General features: G+C 43.1%; 1 protein-coding gene across 7 annotated transcripts in view; it reads right to left on the reverse strand.

Moving 5' to 3' along the window:
• Eif4e3 (eukaryotic translation initiation factor 4E family member 3) overlaps positions 1 to 19656 on the reverse strand; it is a 259816-nt gene that overhangs the window by 89751 nt on the left and 150409 nt on the right. For 6 of the 7 annotated variants that reach the window (XR_015439140.1, XR_015439143.1, XR_015439142.1 and 3 more), the window contains exon 7: positions 2618 to 2762. Coding sequence is in view for 3 of the 7 variants with exons in the window: in XM_021266039.2 (XP_021121698.2) it covers positions 2653 to 2762 (110 nt within the window). In the remaining 4 variants the exon portion in view is untranslated. Of the gene's footprint in view, positions 1 to 428; positions 512 to 2617; positions 2763 to 19656 lie in introns of those variants that run through there. The other variant, XM_021266040.2, reaches the window with a different exon arrangement.

Consider the following 19656-nt stretch of genomic DNA (forward strand, 5'->3'; position numbering starts at 1 on the left):
TTAACTTTTGCTATTGTTGGTACAAATGATTTAACTAGAAAATTATTTATAGCTTTTTAAAAACATTACATGTTGCAGAAAATTGCCTAATAGCATCCATGTGTGTGCTTAACTTACAATGCTTAATTATACAATAAAGGTATAGCCAATAAAAGCTAGACTTTGAAACATGGTGTGCACCATGGTTATGAAACTCTGGCTTATAAAAAAACAAAGTGCTTACTATGTGATCGACACTTGTTAATTAAAAATACAAGCTTTACATGACAATTATTTTTATTCTTCTATATGTATTTACTTGTCCTATTTCCTACTTTGTTCTACTTAATTTAAAGTGACATTTAATTTGAGGATAGTTCATAGCTAGGGTAAGAAAGTGTGCTATACAGTTTATACTCCAGAATTTAAATATAAATACAATATCTTACAGATATATCTCCAGCAATATAAACCGCTTAATTTGGAACTGTTAACTTGAATAGTTGGTTTCTTTCACTGTACTGTGATAACCCTGTGAAAACAAAAATGCTAAAGTAATTATTGTTACCACTTTCCTTAAAAATGTAAAGCAGTTAAATTTTCCTAGACAACAAGCAAGGACAAGTTACAAAGAACTTGAATAAAAGTAGCAACCCGGTTATGTTGAATGTTAATCTAAAAAAAGAGGTTATGTCTAATCTGGAGAACACACTCCCTTGGCTTTTTAAATTCTGAGAGTGGGCTGACACAAAACTTCATCAGCAGGGATTTTTCTCTTTCTTTTATCTTTTCTTTCTTTCTTTCTTTTAAGCTTCACATCAGATTTAAACCTTCACATGCAAAAACCCTGGCTTCCCTGACAAGGCAGATATCTTCTAAGCTTGATGTGAGAAATCGTTATCTAACTCTAGTGTAGGAGTCTAATGTTGGTGAAAAAGAATTCCACTTCCACTGTACTGGGTAGCGAGACAGCCTCCAGATGACTTAATAATCTTTGAATACCTTTTTGGGTGCATTCTCCTTATGAAGAAGAATGCATTAAAAAATAAAAAACTAGTTTAGCAACTTGGCATCCACAAAAAACTCAAATGCAGCCCACAGAGGGGTTGGGTATTTCCTTCCAAGGGAGCCTTTGCCTGCACAACAATGATCAGCATTTGCAATGGTCCATTTCTGCATAAGTGAACATATAGCCTTGCTGCTTGATCGAATAGTCCAGGGTTCTCCATGTAGCAGCTCCTGACAACCCAGCAGCAGTTCTGTTTGATCTCTCCTGCTTCCTTAATTTGGGTTGTCAAGGTTCAGCAGTTGGAGGCTGTTTACTTTTTTTTTTTTAAGTGATTTTTTTTCTCTCTCTCTCTCATACAATGACTAATGGGGGGTGCAGCCAGTGGCAAGATGTTAAACCTTTTTCCCCTTTGCAGTGAGATTTTAGCTGACATCTTTTGAATGGAAACTAGTTGAGTTCCTTTTTATATTTTTAATGATCTTTAATTACGAGACCTTTCAAATAGGGGGAAAGTATTTCAATTTTCTGAAAATATGAACCCAGTTTTCTTTTTCTGGACTCAAAGAGATAGGTATTTCTACTTTAAGAATCAAAACTCCCGTGGAATTCTACAAAACATTTGATACATTTCTCTGAAAAATTAGCAGGAACTCCTGTTTCAATTATGTAAGGTACCAAACACCTGAAGTCTTACTATCTCTCTTCAATCTCTAGTTCAGACATCCCCCCCCCATAGACCCTCGCTGTGGAAGAATAAGGAGGGGCGCTAAAAATTATTTGAGGAAATTCTTCAATATTTTCAGTATGTAAGAAAAATTCCTTAAATGTCCCCGAGGTTTCCTCCATTCAGCCATTGTGCAAGTCCTAAATCCTCAAGTCTTCGGACAACCAAAGGTGCTGAGTAGATTGTTTCAATATACAGACTTTTTTTCAGAGGGAATCCAGAATGCTCCTGCAGCATTCTTGTTTAAAGAACACTAACAACCGAAGAAATCCTAACTTACAAAATACCTGCGAGTGGACAGGGGAGCAAGGCAGCCTCTTAGAAATGGACTAGAAGTTCCAACGCCACCAAATGAAATGTTTATATTAATTTCAGTAGTCTACTCAAGCCTCACAGATGAGGGTTTGGGGGTGGGGAGGAAGAGAAGAGGAAGAAATAAGTTTCATTTTGGGTCATCTGGTTGAGCAAAAAGAAAATGAATTAAGACGAAAGCGTAGGATGAGCCCAGACTAAATCAATACACTTTGTAATCAGCCAAGCAAGGGTATTTGGACACAATGACTTGGAAATAATTAATAGTTATAAGGGGGAGAGGGGTGAAAAGGAGAGCGAGGGATGTCACTGTATTTTATCGAAGCACTTTACACTCCACGCTAAACTTTGATCTCCAGATTTTCGGATTTAGGAAAGAGGGAAAGGGGAGAAAGTCCCGTATTTCGAAGCACCTACCGGCTCGAGGATGGGCACATTCCCGGCTCCGGGCGCTTGATTGTTGCGCTCGCGCCGCCCAGGCTGGGTCCTTGAGCACGGAAAAGCCCTGGTGCAGCCCGGGGCTCTCGGGTGTTCCTGGCCCCAGCGCCCCCGCCCGTGTCCTTGCCCTGGCGGCGCCGGCCGCCTCGACTTACCCTCGAAGCCCGGGGAGGGAGTGGAAGCGCCGCCTTCACGCCCGCGGAGGAGGCTTCCGCAGCACCATGGTCCCCGGAGCCGCGGCCGCTACCCCTTTCCCGCTCGCTCGCCGCGCGCTCTCTTCCTCTTGCAAACTTTCGGGTTCTGCGGTCGACAAGAAATCGGGGCGACCCTCAGCAAGTCTTGCTTGTGCAGGTTGGGGGAAACCGAAAGGGATGGGACGGGGGAGAGGGCGGCGGGCTCGGAGGACCCCGAGTGCGCGCGGAGAAAGAGAGGATGCGGCTCAGGGAATCCCCTGAAAGGATCTCGAGACCGGGAAATCGGCCCGAGCCAAAGTCTCAGCACCTTCCCTAGGATCTTACAAAGTTGCAACAACAAAAACGAAGCGGGGAGGGACTGGGGGGAAAGGGGTGGGATAGGGATACGACCGAAGGCGCAAGGTTAGAGTAACAACTGTTTATTTAGTCCTTATTCTCACAGAGGGCGGGAGCTGCGGGGGAACGGGGCGGGGAGGGGGGCTGCAGGCTTCGTTTGGAAGCAAACACTCGGGAGGGGGGGCATGCGACTTTGTTTCTGGGCGCGGAGCTCCCGAGCGCCCGTGTGTGTGTGTGTGTGTGTGTGTGTGTGTGTGTGTGTGTGTGTGTCACCGCCAGTCTCCGGGGACCGAGGCGGAGCTCACAACAGGTGGGGAGGGGGCTCGCAGAGGGCCAAAAAGGAGAAAGAATCAAAGTTTCCAAGCGAGGCGGTGTCTGGGGAGGGGAGGGGAGGGGGCGGGGGCGAGGGGAGACAGAGGCAGCAAATGACCGCGACCCCGCGGCAGCTGGCAAACTCCTCGGCGCCCGGCGAAGCCGCCGCCGCCGCCTTGGTCCCCACCCCGAGCGCACGCCACCGCGGCTCGTCGGCTCCGGGGAGTTGTCTCTGCCGGACGGGAACGGAGCGCGGGGAGCTCTGGAGGAAGGCTGCGCGCAGGCGAGGAACGCAGAGCCATCGGCTGCTGGGACGGGGCCGGGTGGGACGCGGCGACACGCGCGCGGCGCAGGACAGATCAGAGCTCTGGAAGTTCCCCCGCTCCCTAAGCTTAAAACGGGGGTGGAGGGAACCAGAAAGTACAGTATGCGCGATGAGGGGAGGAGGATCTGGGCGCGGCGATTCCTCCCAGTGCACCCCGTCCCCATGCCCACCCGCGGATCTGGACACGGCTGTCACGGGCGCGTCTGGAGGAAGCGGGGGCTGAGCGAGCGTGGGGTTGCGTGTCTGGTAGAGGGTGCGCGGGTGTATATCTTAGTTTTCCAGCTCCAAGGGGGTAGTGGGACAGCGTCCCCACCGCTGGGCCGGCTAGGCGCGCGTGGCTCCGGGGATGTCCCCAAGCGCGGGGCCCAGGGCGCAAGCGTCCCTAGGTCAGTCCGCTGGGGCCTGCAGGGCAGTTCAGGGGCACACACCCGTGGAATGGCAAGGGAAAAGTTTGTTCCAAGTCCAAACTTCGAGTACAGGGGGCGCCCGCCTCAAGCCCCCTCCCGCGGCTCAAACCCAAAGCCCCGCACCCTGGCGGCCACCGGACACCGACGCTGGGCAGTGAAAGTTGCGACAGGAGGCCTGGGCTTATTGATTTCTCGATCTACCTCGGGCGAACGTGGAGAGCGCAGAGGCGTGAGGGAGCCGAGAGGAAAGCGATCTCGGCTTTCGCACCCGTCGCCCCCCGCCCCCATTTGACTTATGCAAATAGACCCAAGGGTGAGAGCGCCGCCGGAGCTCCCGCCAGCCTCCCTCTGGCTCGTAGCCCTCACCCACCCCAGAGCCAGGGCCAGACCCGGAGGAGAGAAAAGGAGAGGGGAGGGCTGGGGGAGATGCACGTGGATCCTGGAGGTGGAAAGTAGTTGTTTTTTTTTTTCTTTTTTTTCTTTTTTTTTCTTCCTTTTTTTTTTTGTGGTGGTTGTTGTTGTTGTTTAAAGTGGCGGAAACAAGGCAGGAGGCGGCTTGGGAAAAAGTGGAGCAGAAATGGAAAAATACAAACTCACCCGCTCCAAATGGTCTCTCGGTGCAAACTAAGGTGTTTTCGGGCCTTTCCCCGCGCGTGCCTACTCCCGCCCGCGCGCGCACCCCGCGCACACACACACTCGCGCACACACGCGCGCACACACGCACTCCCAGGCGAGGGCCGGGCCGCCGCGAGTACAGCATGCAACCGCCACACAATAAATAACAATAGATTCCTCCGCTCCGGACTAGCTTCCCGGAGCCCCGCCAGCTGCGGCGACGGAGGCGCGGGGAGCGCGGACCGGGCGCCCCCTGTTCCAGCCGGGTCTCCAGCCCGGGCCCTGCCTCCACCCCGCACATTCCGGGAGGCCCCCCCAAAGCCCCTAGAGCGCGAGCCTCGCCCCCTTCCCGGCTCCGGGAGCTCTGGAGCCTGCTCCCCTCCCCCCTCCCGGCATCCCGGAACAAATAAATAAATAAGGCGCGCGAGAGAGGCCAACACGTCGCGGAGGGAGATGTTGTTATTTTTTGCTGTTGTGCGTCCCTGACGTCACATCCACCTGCTGGGTAAACAACAGGGCTCCAGCAAAAAAAAAAAAGGGAAAAGGAAAAAGAAATTGCCAGAGCAAAGGGAGGGGGGCATGGATTGTGGATTGAGGGGAGGGGGCCCGGCTTCCAGGCTAGTTGGGGAAGAGAGAGAGGCAGAGCCCCGAAGACCAAAGAGAGAGGAAGGGAACGCCAGAATAGTCCCTGGCAAAAGAGTCATCTGGCTGGAAAGACCTGGAAAATAAGGGAATGTGGAAGGGGGGGTATTCCTCAGAAGATGGGAAGGGGGGTGTTCAAAGGCCAAGAAAATGGAGAAGGGGAGCGTGTTACCAACTGGAGTTGAAGATTGGGAATACGGTGGCTATTTGCTTGGTTTCTGAGCTGAAAATACATAAGGAAGAGGAGAGAATAGGCGAGGATGTGAGTTTCCTCCGGTTAAAAGTGAAAGTGTTCTGCCATCAGTGACAGTTGCTGCGGAGGGAGGGTGCAGTTTTCAACCCCCACCCCTCCCGGCCTCCCTCGGTCTCTCCCTGCTCTTTCTGCACTTTGTCCAATGAAAGAAGGCGAGTTCGGGGGTGGGGGGTGAAAGTTCAGCAGAAGGACAAACCCTGTTTGCAGGGAAACCGAAAACCCGCCAGCCGAGGGGGCTTTACCCCTGCATCTAAGAATCAGGAGAGTGTAACTCAAATGGGCTTTTCCCCCCTTCCTCATGAGAGGCACTGCAGGAATGCGTAGTTAGGTCCACTTTGGGAAAAAGTGCCTGCTTCAGGAACAGTGTTCCAGCCGTGGTTCCTCCTAGGAAAGCACCCGGGGGCATGTCAATCAGTTGTTGAACATAAATTACCTGCTCTCCCACAGATCAGTCACATGCAAAAAGCTTTTCCAATGCTTTGAAAAGGTGAGATTTTTTTTTTCTTTTTGCTATTTTGAAGTTTCTTTGAATTCAGAAATTTGGAGTAAATGAGAAGCTCAAATGAAATGTTTTGAAATAAAGATATATATAGTATATAAAGATATATATTATTTCTTTTACTTTTATTAACATACAGACGGAAGCTGATTTCGTGTTTCCAAAAGGTGACTTAGAAAGACAGAAGACCAGAAATAATTTTGATCTGATCCTTCACCCTAGATGCTCCCAAACTCACAAGGCAGCATTTTCAGCTCCTGGCTGAATTGTACTAGGCCAATGCTTTATGGAAATATATTTTAAGCCACCCATTCGGATTCTTAGAAATCTTGGGGTGGACACAGAGGAGGCTTACTGTCCCTTTGGTTTTGAGACTATCACACAGTTGTAGATAATACAGTAAATATCCGGAAAAGCTCATTATACAATTGTCTTTTTACAAATATTAAACACTCATTTACAAAATTTAAATCTCAATTCCAATGACAGCATAAAACTATCACTTTAAAATTGTATCTCTTTTGCAAGTAAAATTAATAACAGAATAAGCCACCATTCACTGGTCCTCTTGGAGAACAAAACCAGAGAAAGGGAGAGGGCACTCAGGTAATCCCAGTCTAGGAATTCATGTTGAATGCATGCTGTGCTGCCTCCATGCGATGCAGACAGGACTCTCCACCCAATCTTCTAGATCAAAACTATATACATAAAATGAATTTTAGTGTGTTTCCTAGAGGTTAGGGTTCATGTTGTCTTTAACAGGATATTAACACATTTTCTGCTATATTCTAGACCATATAGTGGGGACGTAAAGATGCACAAATAAAGTTCCTGTCCTTGGGGCACTGACCATCTGCAGCTCTCAGTAATAACATCTAGTATTTATTGAATGCTTACTATGACCTAGGCCCTGATCTAAAAGCTTTATGTTAACCCAGCTAATACTCTCAGCAATGCTTTGACATCAGTGGAAATTCCATATCCTTAAATTCACGTGGAATTAAATGGAAATCTACAAAGTAGCCAGTCTTTTGGGAAAAAAATTTTTACTTTTTATAAAACTTCTGCCAATATAACTTGTTTATGATATATGTCTGGTTATAGAATTTTAACTCAGAGGAATTGCAATTTATTTAAACACAACAAATCTATTCATAGTCTATAAAGAACAATTCATACTCTGATTTTATTTTTTGGACTGAGCTGTTATTTTTTTAAGTCATTATTAATGCCATACTAAAAAGATCTATACACTGCTGCTAATCTTAGTCTACATTTTAACTGCCTTAAATTCTACATTCACTTGAAAGTGGAGGCTAAAGTCAGGTTGGCAACAAGTTTTGCAGACAAAAGGAAATCCTAGTTGTAAATCCATGATGTATGGTACTTGATTCTGTATATGATACTGTCTAATGTGCTGCCTTAGAGAACTCTATCCATTCGGTTCATATTAGAAGGAAACTTAACTGCCGCTTAATATAGTGTTCATTTTCAACACTGTCACGTTACATTCATAAGGAGCAGATTTTAATTTCTTTATCAGTAATCAACTGGAAGTTTCTTTTTGTTAAATTAAGGCAAGAAGTATTCTTAAATAAAGGGCATGGGGGTAGGACGCCACCTTTTGGTGATAAAACAAATCGGAATCCCTTTTTAAAACATGTTTCTGACATAATTTTATTTTTAATTACATCAAGGCAAAGGTGCTTGTCCCTATTTCCTTATATTTTAAGTAATGGAGGAAAATCAATATAAATGCGCAATTAGCAAATTATACTTAACTGCAGCCAGTATTTCTCCAAAGATAGCAGAATGTGTTAGTGCCTTGCCACATACTATTAACTATACATCAAACTTGAACTTCATTCTCCAAATACTGTCTCAATGAATATATGCACATTTTGGGAAAAGGGACTAGAGTAGACATTTACCACTTCATAATCTGCTTGGATACTTGTAAGTTTAGAGTTGAACAGAAACTAAAGGCAATCTCAGTGTTTGTTTCTTCAACTGCAGTTGTAGTACCACCTTCCTGATTTTGCCATATCTATATAACATAATAATTCCTGAGTAATTAATACCTGTATAGTGTATTTATTAGGATAAAGTTATTATGGTAATTATACTAAATATTTTCATTACATCAACTTACATTTTGTTTGTTTCTGTTACTACATTAAATGAAAGTCAGTATCCCCTTCCATAAATGAAAATCAAGCACAGTGAAGTGAAAACAAATTCAGTGATTTCTCTTTGTGAAAGTAGCAAAAGAAAAAAACGTTAAAAAAGAGGGGGTCACAGTGTGAAGAAGTTTTAAAGACATGACCATCGCTGAAAAAAAACCTTTTGAACAACTCTAAGGCTCAGAAAGAGATTGAAAAGGAACGCAGTTCTCTATATGCAAGTCCATGTATCTCAAGCTGTGCCAAGACCAAGGCCCCCACATTTTGAGAAACATAACTAAGAATATCAAACTGCGAACAGAGAGGGTGAGGCCCAGGGATGTAAATTTTTCTCCAAGGCTAAAAGATTGGTTAAAGGATGAACATGGGTCAGAGTCCATATGCCTTTTTATCTCACTTTTCCATGTCAGACATTAGGTGGCTTGCCTAGCTCCCAAAACACAGCCATCCTATGCATCCCTTTACAGGTGGTGACAAAACTGAGACCACGGTGGGTCAAGATCAAGCTCAATCCCTTTCCCAAACTCCTCTTTTGTAGATGGGGTAGATATCACATGGAGGGAAGAGAGTGGAGGTTAGTGAGCATGATGGGACCCACTGTAAATGAAAGTTAGAACTGTTTCCTTCTGAGAAGATGAAAATGGCTAAAGAAGATCATGTCCTTTGCCGTAATTGACAAGAAGAGACCATCCTCTGGGTTCTGATGTCCCTATGTGTCCACCCTGGAAATCCATGGAGACACTCTTGTTTTGCAGTATCTAGTATTAACAGGTACCAAGATACAACATTAGATAATTGCATGACTGGAAAATTTAGGGTGGTCGTGATCACCCCATCTTAAATCTGCAGCCACTGGTGCTTTTTTCTGATTTTCTTACCAGAGCCATGGAGAGTCTATTTCCTACTCTTTTTTTTTTTCTTTTAAGGACACAGTTCTATACATGTAAATAAATACGGCCTGCAAATATTTTCATGTTTTCCTAAATTGATCCTTGTGAAAAGAGCTTGCCGGTAACTATACTATACATCACTTGGCCCTAAGGCACCAGATGGATTATAATCCTATGAGCTATAATCCTATTGCGATGCAAAATAAAGTATTTGGGCAAGTACTGTCACTTCAGAAAGCTGCTCTAGCCCCCTCGGCCATGAACGTTCACAGCAAAACATGTTCGTACCTTGGAGACATGTAAAGGAACAATGCGCGGCTCGGCCCCTTTTGCTACAGGTGCTAGGACCATCTACAGCCTTGCTGTGCAAAAGGAGATGTGTCATCTGCAGCATAGGCACCACCTGAGGGTATATTAAAAAAGCACAATCTCAGGCCCCCACCCCGGACCTATTGAATCAAAACTGTATTTTCACCAGAGCACCCAGCTGAGACTCACACACACACTCAAGTCTAAACAACAGGATTATAGGAGGCGTGGCCCCTTCTACAACAGACCACATGCCAGTGTTCTTTACAGCCTGAAATACTTGACAGATAGTCCTATAAGTTGTCTGCCATACTTGAATCTCCAAACTGGCATCTTTTGTAAATTTTGTTCATTGTTTGTTTTTCAACAACTTGCAAAGGTAAGCTATAAATCACCTATGTAAACCATGATTAATTCCTTTTACATTAATAACAGTGTCTTCTCTTGCCTGTTCCCCACAAAGAGACTGCTAGTTGCCCTCCAATTGTTTACCTTTGTACTATTTTATGAGCGCTCAGAGAAAGATGGGAGATATTCCCCACCAGGCCAGAAACAAAGGCCAGACAGGTTTTAGAAAGGCTGAACACATGCTATGACTACACCTTGTTAGTAGAGGGCTTTGCTTGCTTTGTTTTGTTTTCTTTTTTTATGGAAGGGATGACGCCTCCATAATTACAGGTGTTGCTGTTTAAAACCCAGAATGTTTTCCAAACCACTGCGGGCCCCACCTCCAGCAGCCCAGGAGCCATCCTGGTTGGATTCTCTTTCCAGTTCTCTAAACAGTTTGTAAAGACACATCCAAGCACTACTAGGTTTACATGAAGTCTAATGAAAGGAAGGAGGACCCCATCTAAGTAAGGTTTCTTCCTGAATAAACATGAAGAAACCCCAAGAAGACCTCAGTTCATGGTTAATTTGTATCTATAAAGTTCTCAGAAAGCCTGCAGTTAGTTGGCCTTCCTAATAAGACAACAGGTTATTTTTGTAGCTCCCCAAAAATAATTAAAACCATTGTTTTAATACTATCCTAAGGCAGTGTAATTAAGTCTCTGAGTGGGTAATTGTGTACCTGAATTCAAAATAAGATTTCACATGTAAAGCAAAGTTCTGATTATAATCTCTGAGAAGTGTCTTGGCTTAAATTTAGAATGCACAAGCGCCAGCTCAGCATTTGCAATAGGCATTGTTGGGAGGACAGGAGACAAAACACGTTTGTATGAGAAGGGAAATGAGGCAAGTCTACCCACCTTGGGCAACAGTGTGGCTCTATATTCCAAATTGTGGGCTTTAGGAGAGACCTAAGCATGTTGGAATGCCAACATGTTTGATGATGGGAGCACCTTAGCATAAGACAGGGATTTCTGTTTTAGTAATATCTATAAAATAACTATCAAGACTTCCTTATCCTCACCCCCAAGGTGTTCTTGAGCTATTGTTTAAAAACTATACAAAGAGTGCAAATCTAATTTCCCAAAGGCCGGTATGAATTCTGTGGTGTAAGATTAAAGCTGAAGACACCCATGTGCAGTTTTTTAAACTTTATAGTTATAAGATAAACAGATACAGAAATAAATCTGTATGTGTATATATGGATGAGTTAGTTCTGTCCACTGAGAAACTAGAAGCAATGACACCCCAAATGCGGTGAGCACAGTTAGCACCCAGACCTTGGTTTCTAAATACCTTTCTCCAATAAAAGAAAGCAGGGGGAATAATAAGAACCAAGAGAGACTATGTAAAGGTGCAAATTTCCAATGATGAATGTCATTATATTGCATACCTAAAATGTACCAATGATTAAAATGAATAATTGATAAGGCAAAATAGGAGGAAAAGGTCCAAAGGGGTAGGGGAAGTGGGAGGGGTAGGGGAAAGGAAAGAAGGGAAAGGAAAAATTATGAGAAAAGGAAAAAAATGGAAACAAAGTCTTTGTAAATAGGGAAGGGGGGAGAGGGTGAAGGGAGGGCTGGAATGGGAAAAAAATAAAATCCAAGATGCATCATGTAAAAGTACAAGTTCCCAATGAGAAATGCAAATGTATTATATACCTAAAATGTACCAATAAAAGAATTTAAGGGGGGAAAAAACAAAAAAAGAAAGCAGGGCTTCTTAGAGAAAGAATAAAATCCAGGGGTGGAGTAGAGATGCCTGGAACATCTTGTGGTGGCAAAAAGTGCTAAAGGAAGTGCTGGTAAGGAAGGGAGACTTACTGAAAGGGTGTCAGAGCCCAGTGGAAAGAGCTATCCCATCCCAAAGTTGAAACAGCTTAAACAAGAAAAGAAATGAGAACCGTATTTAGTATTTGGTATATATGGAGACACGACACCTCTCCCTAACAGAAGATTGATGAGGCCAAGCAATCTGTTTTAACAAGTTTTCACAAGTGATATTGATGCCACAACCTACTGACCCAGTTGGGTAGCTGAAATTATTGAAGGAGCTATATGTAATACAGGTGGGAAGAGTAGGGACTGTGACAAAGTTGAACACACAAACCTTAACTACAAGGGCCTAGTGCTGACTGCTCTCACTGAGAGAGTGAACCGAGGGCAGAAAGAACTTTTGAATTTTCAAAGGAGGCAAGAAATTCAGATTTTTATACAAATATTCTTCAGTTTGAAAATCCTAGATGGACCAACCAAAACCAGATATAGGGTGTATCAAGACTGCAGGCTGCTCATTTGTGACTTCTGTCTTTGGGAAATTAAGTCATCATGTTAGTTTAGAATGACAGGATTTATTTCTTGAGTAAGTAGGATGAAAACAAAAGGGAAGAAATGAAACATGGAGAGCACTCTAACTTATTCATAAATTCCTTCCTAAGCAAGAATAAGTCATCCCAAATTGTGGTAAGCAAGGCTGGTCCACATTCTGAATCATGTCAGCAAAGACATTTTCAAAATACCAATCTGAACATCATCATTTAGAAGATACTATTATTTAGAAGGTGCTGTTATTTAGAAGGCTCTTTGACTGATATTTGAAGTTTAACTTGGACACTTTATTCAAGGATTCCACAGTGATTTTCTGCATCTGTCATTATTGCCATCCATCTGACCTGTCAGGAAGAAGCCAGGGAAGAGAGTCAACCTGGTGTTTATCTTGTCCTGTTGGCATCCACCCTCACATACTCTCTTTGCTCAAATTAGTCCAGAGCCACATATGTGAGAGTCCCTGGGGCACCAAGTAGACTGTAATCCATATAAACTGCAATGCACAATGAGTATTTGGACAAGTACTAGGACTTGCAGTCTACCTCACTGCAGATGTAAAGTAAATACATAAAATGAATGTCTCCAAGCACAAAGAGCAGAGGGCTAAGTAACCACTCAGGAAAGACAGCAGAACACAGAGTAATAGATAGGTCTTTCTCAGTAAGGTTTCAGCACAGGGGACTAGAATGATGCAGAATCTACAACTCCTGGGATAGCAGTTCACAAATAGCTGCATATCAGAATCATCAGAAGATCTTTCAAAAGTCAGCTATCAGCCCCAGAAGTGATGATTTAGTTTACGCTGAATATGATCAGGCCACGGGAACTTTTAAAGGCACCCCAAGTGATTGGAATGTGCAGCAAAGCTTGGGAACCCCTGACCTGGGTAAGCAGCAAACAGCTCGGCCAGTGGGAGGGATCCAGGGACCCTGATACACCCTAAAACACTCTGCCCTTCCATGGTGGCCAGCATCCTTTCTTCCAAAGAACCAATTAAACCAGTGGATTAATGCCCCAAGAGCGGCTAGAATACTATTCTGTAATGTAGTCTTCAGACCTTGCATAACAGAACCACCTACATGGAAGGGACCTGTTTCAGACCTACAAGATCAGACTGTTGGTGAGGTGATGTGGAAATAGACATTTTTGGAACCTTACCAGCTGATTACGATAAACCTCAAAATTTAGAATCTTTCCATAGGGATTTCAAATTGCCACATACCCTAGGACTGTCACCATTTTAGAAAGGAAGCATTACAAAGGGCAAGACATAAAATAACAAGTCAGGATATTGCAATACTGAAACAGTTACCTAGAAGTCACAAAATTTAATTTCCTCAATTCCCACAGAGGGAGAGTCCCACAAAGGTTAACTGAAATGCCTCAAAGCCAGAAAGAGTCAGGTCTTGGTCACTGGTAGAATCTTGGGACTCAGACATACCTGTTGAAAATCCCAGCCCTGCGCATACCCAGCATATCACCTTGGGCAAGTTTCTGAACTTTTCCATGCCAAGGGCCTGGATACCTCTTACAAGGCAGAGGATGGGATAGGAAGACACATGAGCAGTGCTGACCCCAAGGCCTGTGCACAAGTGCTCTGCAGATCTCAGAACATTGGGCAGCAGGAGAGCTCAATGCAAAATGAAGACTCCTGGGCTCACTGTGAGGGGTTCCCCAGGTATCCCCTGAAGGAATTCTAGGCTTAGAGCTCAGGTGTGGAGGAATGCTTTATGTTTGGGTTGTCTCAGAGCCTTTCAAGTCATTCCACTTAGGCTGCCTGCCCACCTGCTTGAGAAATCAAATGGGCCTCCCATTCACCAATTCTTTGGGGGTGGGAGTGTTAAAGTTTTATTTTTAATTGACAAATAATTGTACACATTTATTGGGTACAGTATGGTGTTTCAACATATGTAAATGTTATGGAATGAGCAAATTGGGGTAATTATCCTATCTATCACCTCCAATATTTATCATCTCGTGATGAGAATATTTAAACATTTTAGCTATGTTGAAATGGACAACACATTGTTATTAACTATATAATAGAACAACAGACCTTTTTCCTCCTATCTCACTCTAACTTTGTACCTTTGTACCAACATCCTTACTCCCTATCACCCTCCAAACCACCATTGCTCTCTCTACCTCAATGAGTTTCACTGTTGTTGCAGTCTGTATCTAAGTGAGATCGTAATATGGAGGTTATTCAAAAAACTAAAAGGAAATCCAGCAATCCCACTACTGGGAATATACCCAAAGAAACTGAGATTAATATGTCACAGAGACATCTGTACTCCCATGATCATTGCAGCACTATGCAGAGTAGCCAAGACACAGAAAAAACCTAAATGTCCATCAACAAATGAATGGATTTTTAAAATTTGCCATATATACACAATGGAATACTATTCAGCCTTTAAAAAGTAAGAAATCTTGTCATTTGTGACAACATGGATGAAACAACAGGAAGTCAAGACTGGAAAAACATGGATAAAAGGGACACTGTCATGAAGCTGGGTGGATTCCTCCAGATATACTTCTGAACCTCACCACCATAGCCTCGTGGAGTCAGATAATCTTTGTTTTGGGTGCCATCCTATACATGGTATGGTGTTAAGCATTGTGGACATAGCACCTATCCCACAGATGGGACAGTCAAAAATGTCTCCAGGCTTGCCTAATGTCCCCTGGAAGGGGACAAAACTGCCTTCAGGCAAGATGTCCCCAGGACAGGCAGGCAGCATTTCTCCAGCCAAAACATTCCTCTCCTTGCCATAGGTAAACTGATCATTTCCCCCACAAGGAAGACCAGAAATCAATCTCATTTCTATTGTAATTGAGTAACCAAACCATTTCCTTTTCCAAACAGAGCAGCTTAAGAGGCTGCTTGTGACATGCACAGAGCTTGAGGTGGGCTCCCCAGCACCATCAGTACTTTCCAACCCATTTGCAGCTCTGACAAAGCTCCTGCCAGCAAAGCCTGTTCTGTCCTGACGAAGCAGACTTTATTAGAGTCCACAACTCCATAAACAATGTTAGATGTGTTGTCAGCCTCCTAGCTCTCAGCCTAAAAACAAAACACAATAAAGGAAGTGGCAATGAATAGAATCATAACTTTAGGATATTGCCTCTCCTAATGATGCATGGGATTTAAATTAGGCACGAATGTCATCTGGATGTTCTAATTAAAATTCCCCTTCTGGGAAGTCTGGGACACTTGCAGCTCAGGTGCAGGAGGCCCTGGATCTGACTGGATAGACTATCGAGGGCAAGGGGCAGCTCCTCACATTGCCCCCACCTTCTCGGGACTAACTCTCAGCTCTCTCTGGGCTCCTGGATGACAGACTTCACCTGGCTTGTTGCTGTTTCATTTTGAAAGTATCTGAATGAGTGCTAGATGGATATATCGAAGAAATTTGGTGGAAAATAATTTTTACAAGACTTTAGCTTACGGCATTTTGATGGATTTATATCTAACATGATTGTAAGAATTCATTTCAACTTTGAAGGAATAGTCTCACAAGAAGCAGATGTGGGCTTCTGCCAGGGCCCCTCCTACAAGCAAGGCTGATATCTATTTCATTCAAACATTCATTCAAAAACTTCATTGTATGCTACTGTGTATCCGCCACTGTTCTGAACATTAGGGAATGGGAGTTAACAAAAGAAAAAAATCCTTGCCTTCATAGAGCATTCATTCTAGAGATTGTACTGGTGAATTATATGTAAGTTTTCAGAGGAGTCTTTTCTTTTTCTTAAAGAAGAAACTAGATGTGGTAATTTCCTATATAAACTGACCAGATCAGCACAAAGGATGTATTCAGTTAGAGTGATCATTTAAACTATAAGAAACACCCAATAAAACTTTTGTAGATTTTGAAGAAGTAGAGAAAGCTGGAGAGATAAATAGATAATAGTAGCAAGATGGACGGTGGTTCAGAACTTACCACAAGGAAGTCTGAAGGTTAATTTGCCAACAGTAGAAGAATCAGGCCACTCTGATCTGTACCCTCGGCTTAGCTCAAAGAAGGACATAGATCATAGATTCAAATAAAGAAATGATGCCAAAACACCAAGCATTATATTGCAGGGGGATAGAGGGAGGGAGGAAAGGAGGGAAGCAAGGGAAGAAAGGAGAAGGATCTTTTAGTGGCACGTTGGCTGTGCCATTCCACTGAAAAGAGTTCCGAGTCCCGAGAGAACTGGGGGAATGAAGATTATGAGGCTGGCATACCTACAAGACTCCAATTGGCACAACAAAACTGGCCTCTCCTCCAGGCAACAGAAAATCGCAGCTTCTGGAAGCTTGTCTCAGGACACAGAGCAGCAGAAGGCCAAAGAGGCCAATCAAATCTTCCTCGGTCACTCCAGCAGGTACCGGGCAGCATGAATCTTGTGCTCCAAGGGAACCAATTGCATATTTTCTGGGTCAGAATTCAGAAGTTAGAATTCTGGGGAAGAAATGATAATGGTCTGTATAATTTATATTCTCATCCCCAAGGATGCAGCAGCATCCCAGCTCCAAAAGAATCAGGCATGGCCAGCCTGCTGTTTGCCTGGTGGAGCTCCGTGCTGGCTGAAAGGTCACATGTCTCTGAATGCTTGGAAGCATATTACCCAGTTGTTTGTTTGTTTCTATCTTCCCTATAAACAGTTTGGTCTCCTTCTGGGGAAAAGAAATAATGTGAGCAGAGCAAATACACACACGCTCTGAAAAAAAAGCTCTGCTTCGGGATCCAATAAAGCCAAATTTTTCTAGGGCAAGAAGAATCTTAAAGAGAAAGACCACTGCTTTTCTCACAGTTTTGTCTCATACTGAGTACTGTGTAAGATGCTTTTAAAAATTACAGGAGCTCTTTGATTATGGAGCAAGGGTAAAATTGGCTTTTCTGGTTTATAATAAAAGAAAATATAGTTTAGGATACTGTCTCACTTAGCATTTTTACAAATTCTTCTCTCTAGAATTCACTTGTGTCAAGATTGTCTCACTTAGGATGACACTTTTATCATCATCATCATCATCATCATCATCATCATCATCATCATCATCATCACTTGCAGTACTAGAATATCTCTTCATTGATCTACATCTCCAGCCCCCAGCCTTTTTTACTTTTATTTTGAGGCAGGGTCTCACAGAGTAATTAAATTGCCCAGGCTGGGCTAAAACGTTCTATCCTCCCGCCCCAGCTTTCTATAGTACTGGGATTCCAGGCATGTGCCATCAATCCCTGCTCAGAATAACATGATTACATGGGTATTTTATGCATTTGTGCTGGGCTGGGGACACCAGAGCTTTCACCTTGCTGCCTCTATGTGGTGACTTCTTCCTTGAGCTTTCAGCATGGCTAGATCCTCCTTACCCTGCAAGACTCAGCTTCAATGTCACATCCGTGGAGGAATCCTTTCTGACTTCCCTTCCTTCTCTTTTAAATTTAATATCTAAAATTCTCGCTTGTTTCTTGATTTATTTACTCATGGATCGTCAGTCTCCCTTCTTAGGAATAGGCTTCATGAGGCCAGAGAGGTTTCTATTGCATTCACTACAAACTGCTTATGGCAGATAGCAGGCACTTACACGTGTGAATGATTGAATAAGCAGAGGAATGAATGACTGAGTGACACTGCTACTGGGAGACTCTGACTTTCTTGGCCTTTCCTTCCTCCATATGAAATAATGATGACACCTAACTTGGAAATGAGATTCAAATGGAAGTAAAGTTATCTTTCTGGGGACACCAGTGACAACAATGTGGTGGTGCAGTGTAGGAGCTCGTGGAGGCCAGGTAAAGGTGTGAGAGGAGCTCCAGGAAGCACCCCCCGGGTGGGGCCTCTGGTGCCACCCTTAGGATGTCCACTCATTTAGGACTCCACTAGCACCCGGTCCCATTGACAGGCCTAATGGCAGAACTTGAACAATAGACAGAGAGGCCTGGGACTTTGGTGACCTGGCTTAACATATGTACTTATATAGACTTAAAACAATCACCTGGACCTCAAAATTGCCAAGACCTTTTAGTTATGTGAGCAGTTACATGAGAGGTCTTTCAAAGCTATTTAAAATTGGAAACATATGCCAAAGAGATAAAGCCCAGAAAATATCATATTTAGAACTGAAACACATAATGTATGATTATAAAATAATGCAAATGAACACACAGGCACACACACCTGAATTTATGTTTTGAAAATGAGTGCGGTACATTTGAAAGTCATCACCTTGAGTATCTCTGCACTTATTTCAACAATGATTCCATTCATCAAACCACATTTGGGCTTCCCTTTTTGGAATTTCCATTAGAAAATTAAGACATTGGTTCAAATGTTGCCTGTTATGGTAAATTTTATCCATATGGCACTGTTTGATTTTTGAAAATGACCAAACAGAAATTCAGAGCATGTCTTGGGGGACAACCAAGTGGATAATTCTTGGTGTTTTTCTGAAATGATGAAACTGGGTTTTTTGTCTGGTTCAGAAACTAGCTTTCAAGGCAATAATCAAAAGTGAAATTCAAAAGAAGATGCCTCACTGGTAGCATACTAAAACAAGCATATAATTTCCTGAGGTAGGAAATCCTGAAGGGCAGCATTCTTTGGGATCTACAACATGTACTATGTTTATTTAAACATTCTATAAGATCACTTACAGAACAACCTTATATGGAAAACAGAGCTTACAAATGTGCCCAACCCCCATTACTAAATTGCTATGCGTTATATGAAGGAGCTGTCTGTTTCCATTCTTCTATCTAACATGAGAAATTAAAATATAATTCCTGTTACTTTTCAATCAATCATAAGCCAGATCAGGAGGTAGACTGTTGTAAACACAATTCATCACTCATTATGTAAAAGTCATATAACTGCATAATTATAACTTTGTTTTTTAAAACTTTTTAAAATTAATAAATGCTCAAAGCAGAACATTTGGAAAACAGTAAGTATAAGTAATATCTAACAAACACCCACAAATCTCATTGGCTAGAAATAATCAGAGTAAACATCTGGGCATATATCCTCCCCAAGCTAACTCTGGCACGTGTGCTTGTGTATACTGTACACAGCACCCTTGCTAGGTGCAGGAACTTGATCCAGGAATGCTGTCATCTGTAGAATGGGAATTACACTTGCCTTGTGCATTGTTAGGACAATTAAATAACTGGGAGACATGAAGCTGAAAGCCCAGTGTCTGACTAAATAATTAATTATTTAAATTAATTATGTCAATGGTCTTATTATACAGTTTGGAAGGCAGCTGTTATCACTGAAAATTATATTGTGAGCATTTTCCTTGACATTATTTTAAATTCTATTACAAGAGCATAATTAAAACTTGGACATACTAATCTGTTACTCAGAATCATCCACAGGTTGATAAATAAAACAAAGTTGTAGCTTGAGATGAAAGCAGTGACATCTAAAGCTCTGGAAAGAAATAAAAAGGAAAAAACAGCCTGGGCAACTTAGCAACTTAGCAAGCCCCTACCTCAAAATAAATACATAGGGGCAACCCAC

The sequence above is a fragment of the Heterocephalus glaber genome, unplaced genomic scaffold, assembly GCF_053883595.1.
Source record: "Heterocephalus glaber isolate CG9 unplaced genomic scaffold, H.glaber_assembly_v1.0 deba00001472, whole genome shotgun sequence".
Taxonomy (NCBI): domain Eukaryota; kingdom Metazoa; phylum Chordata; class Mammalia; order Rodentia; family Bathyergidae; genus Heterocephalus; species Heterocephalus glaber.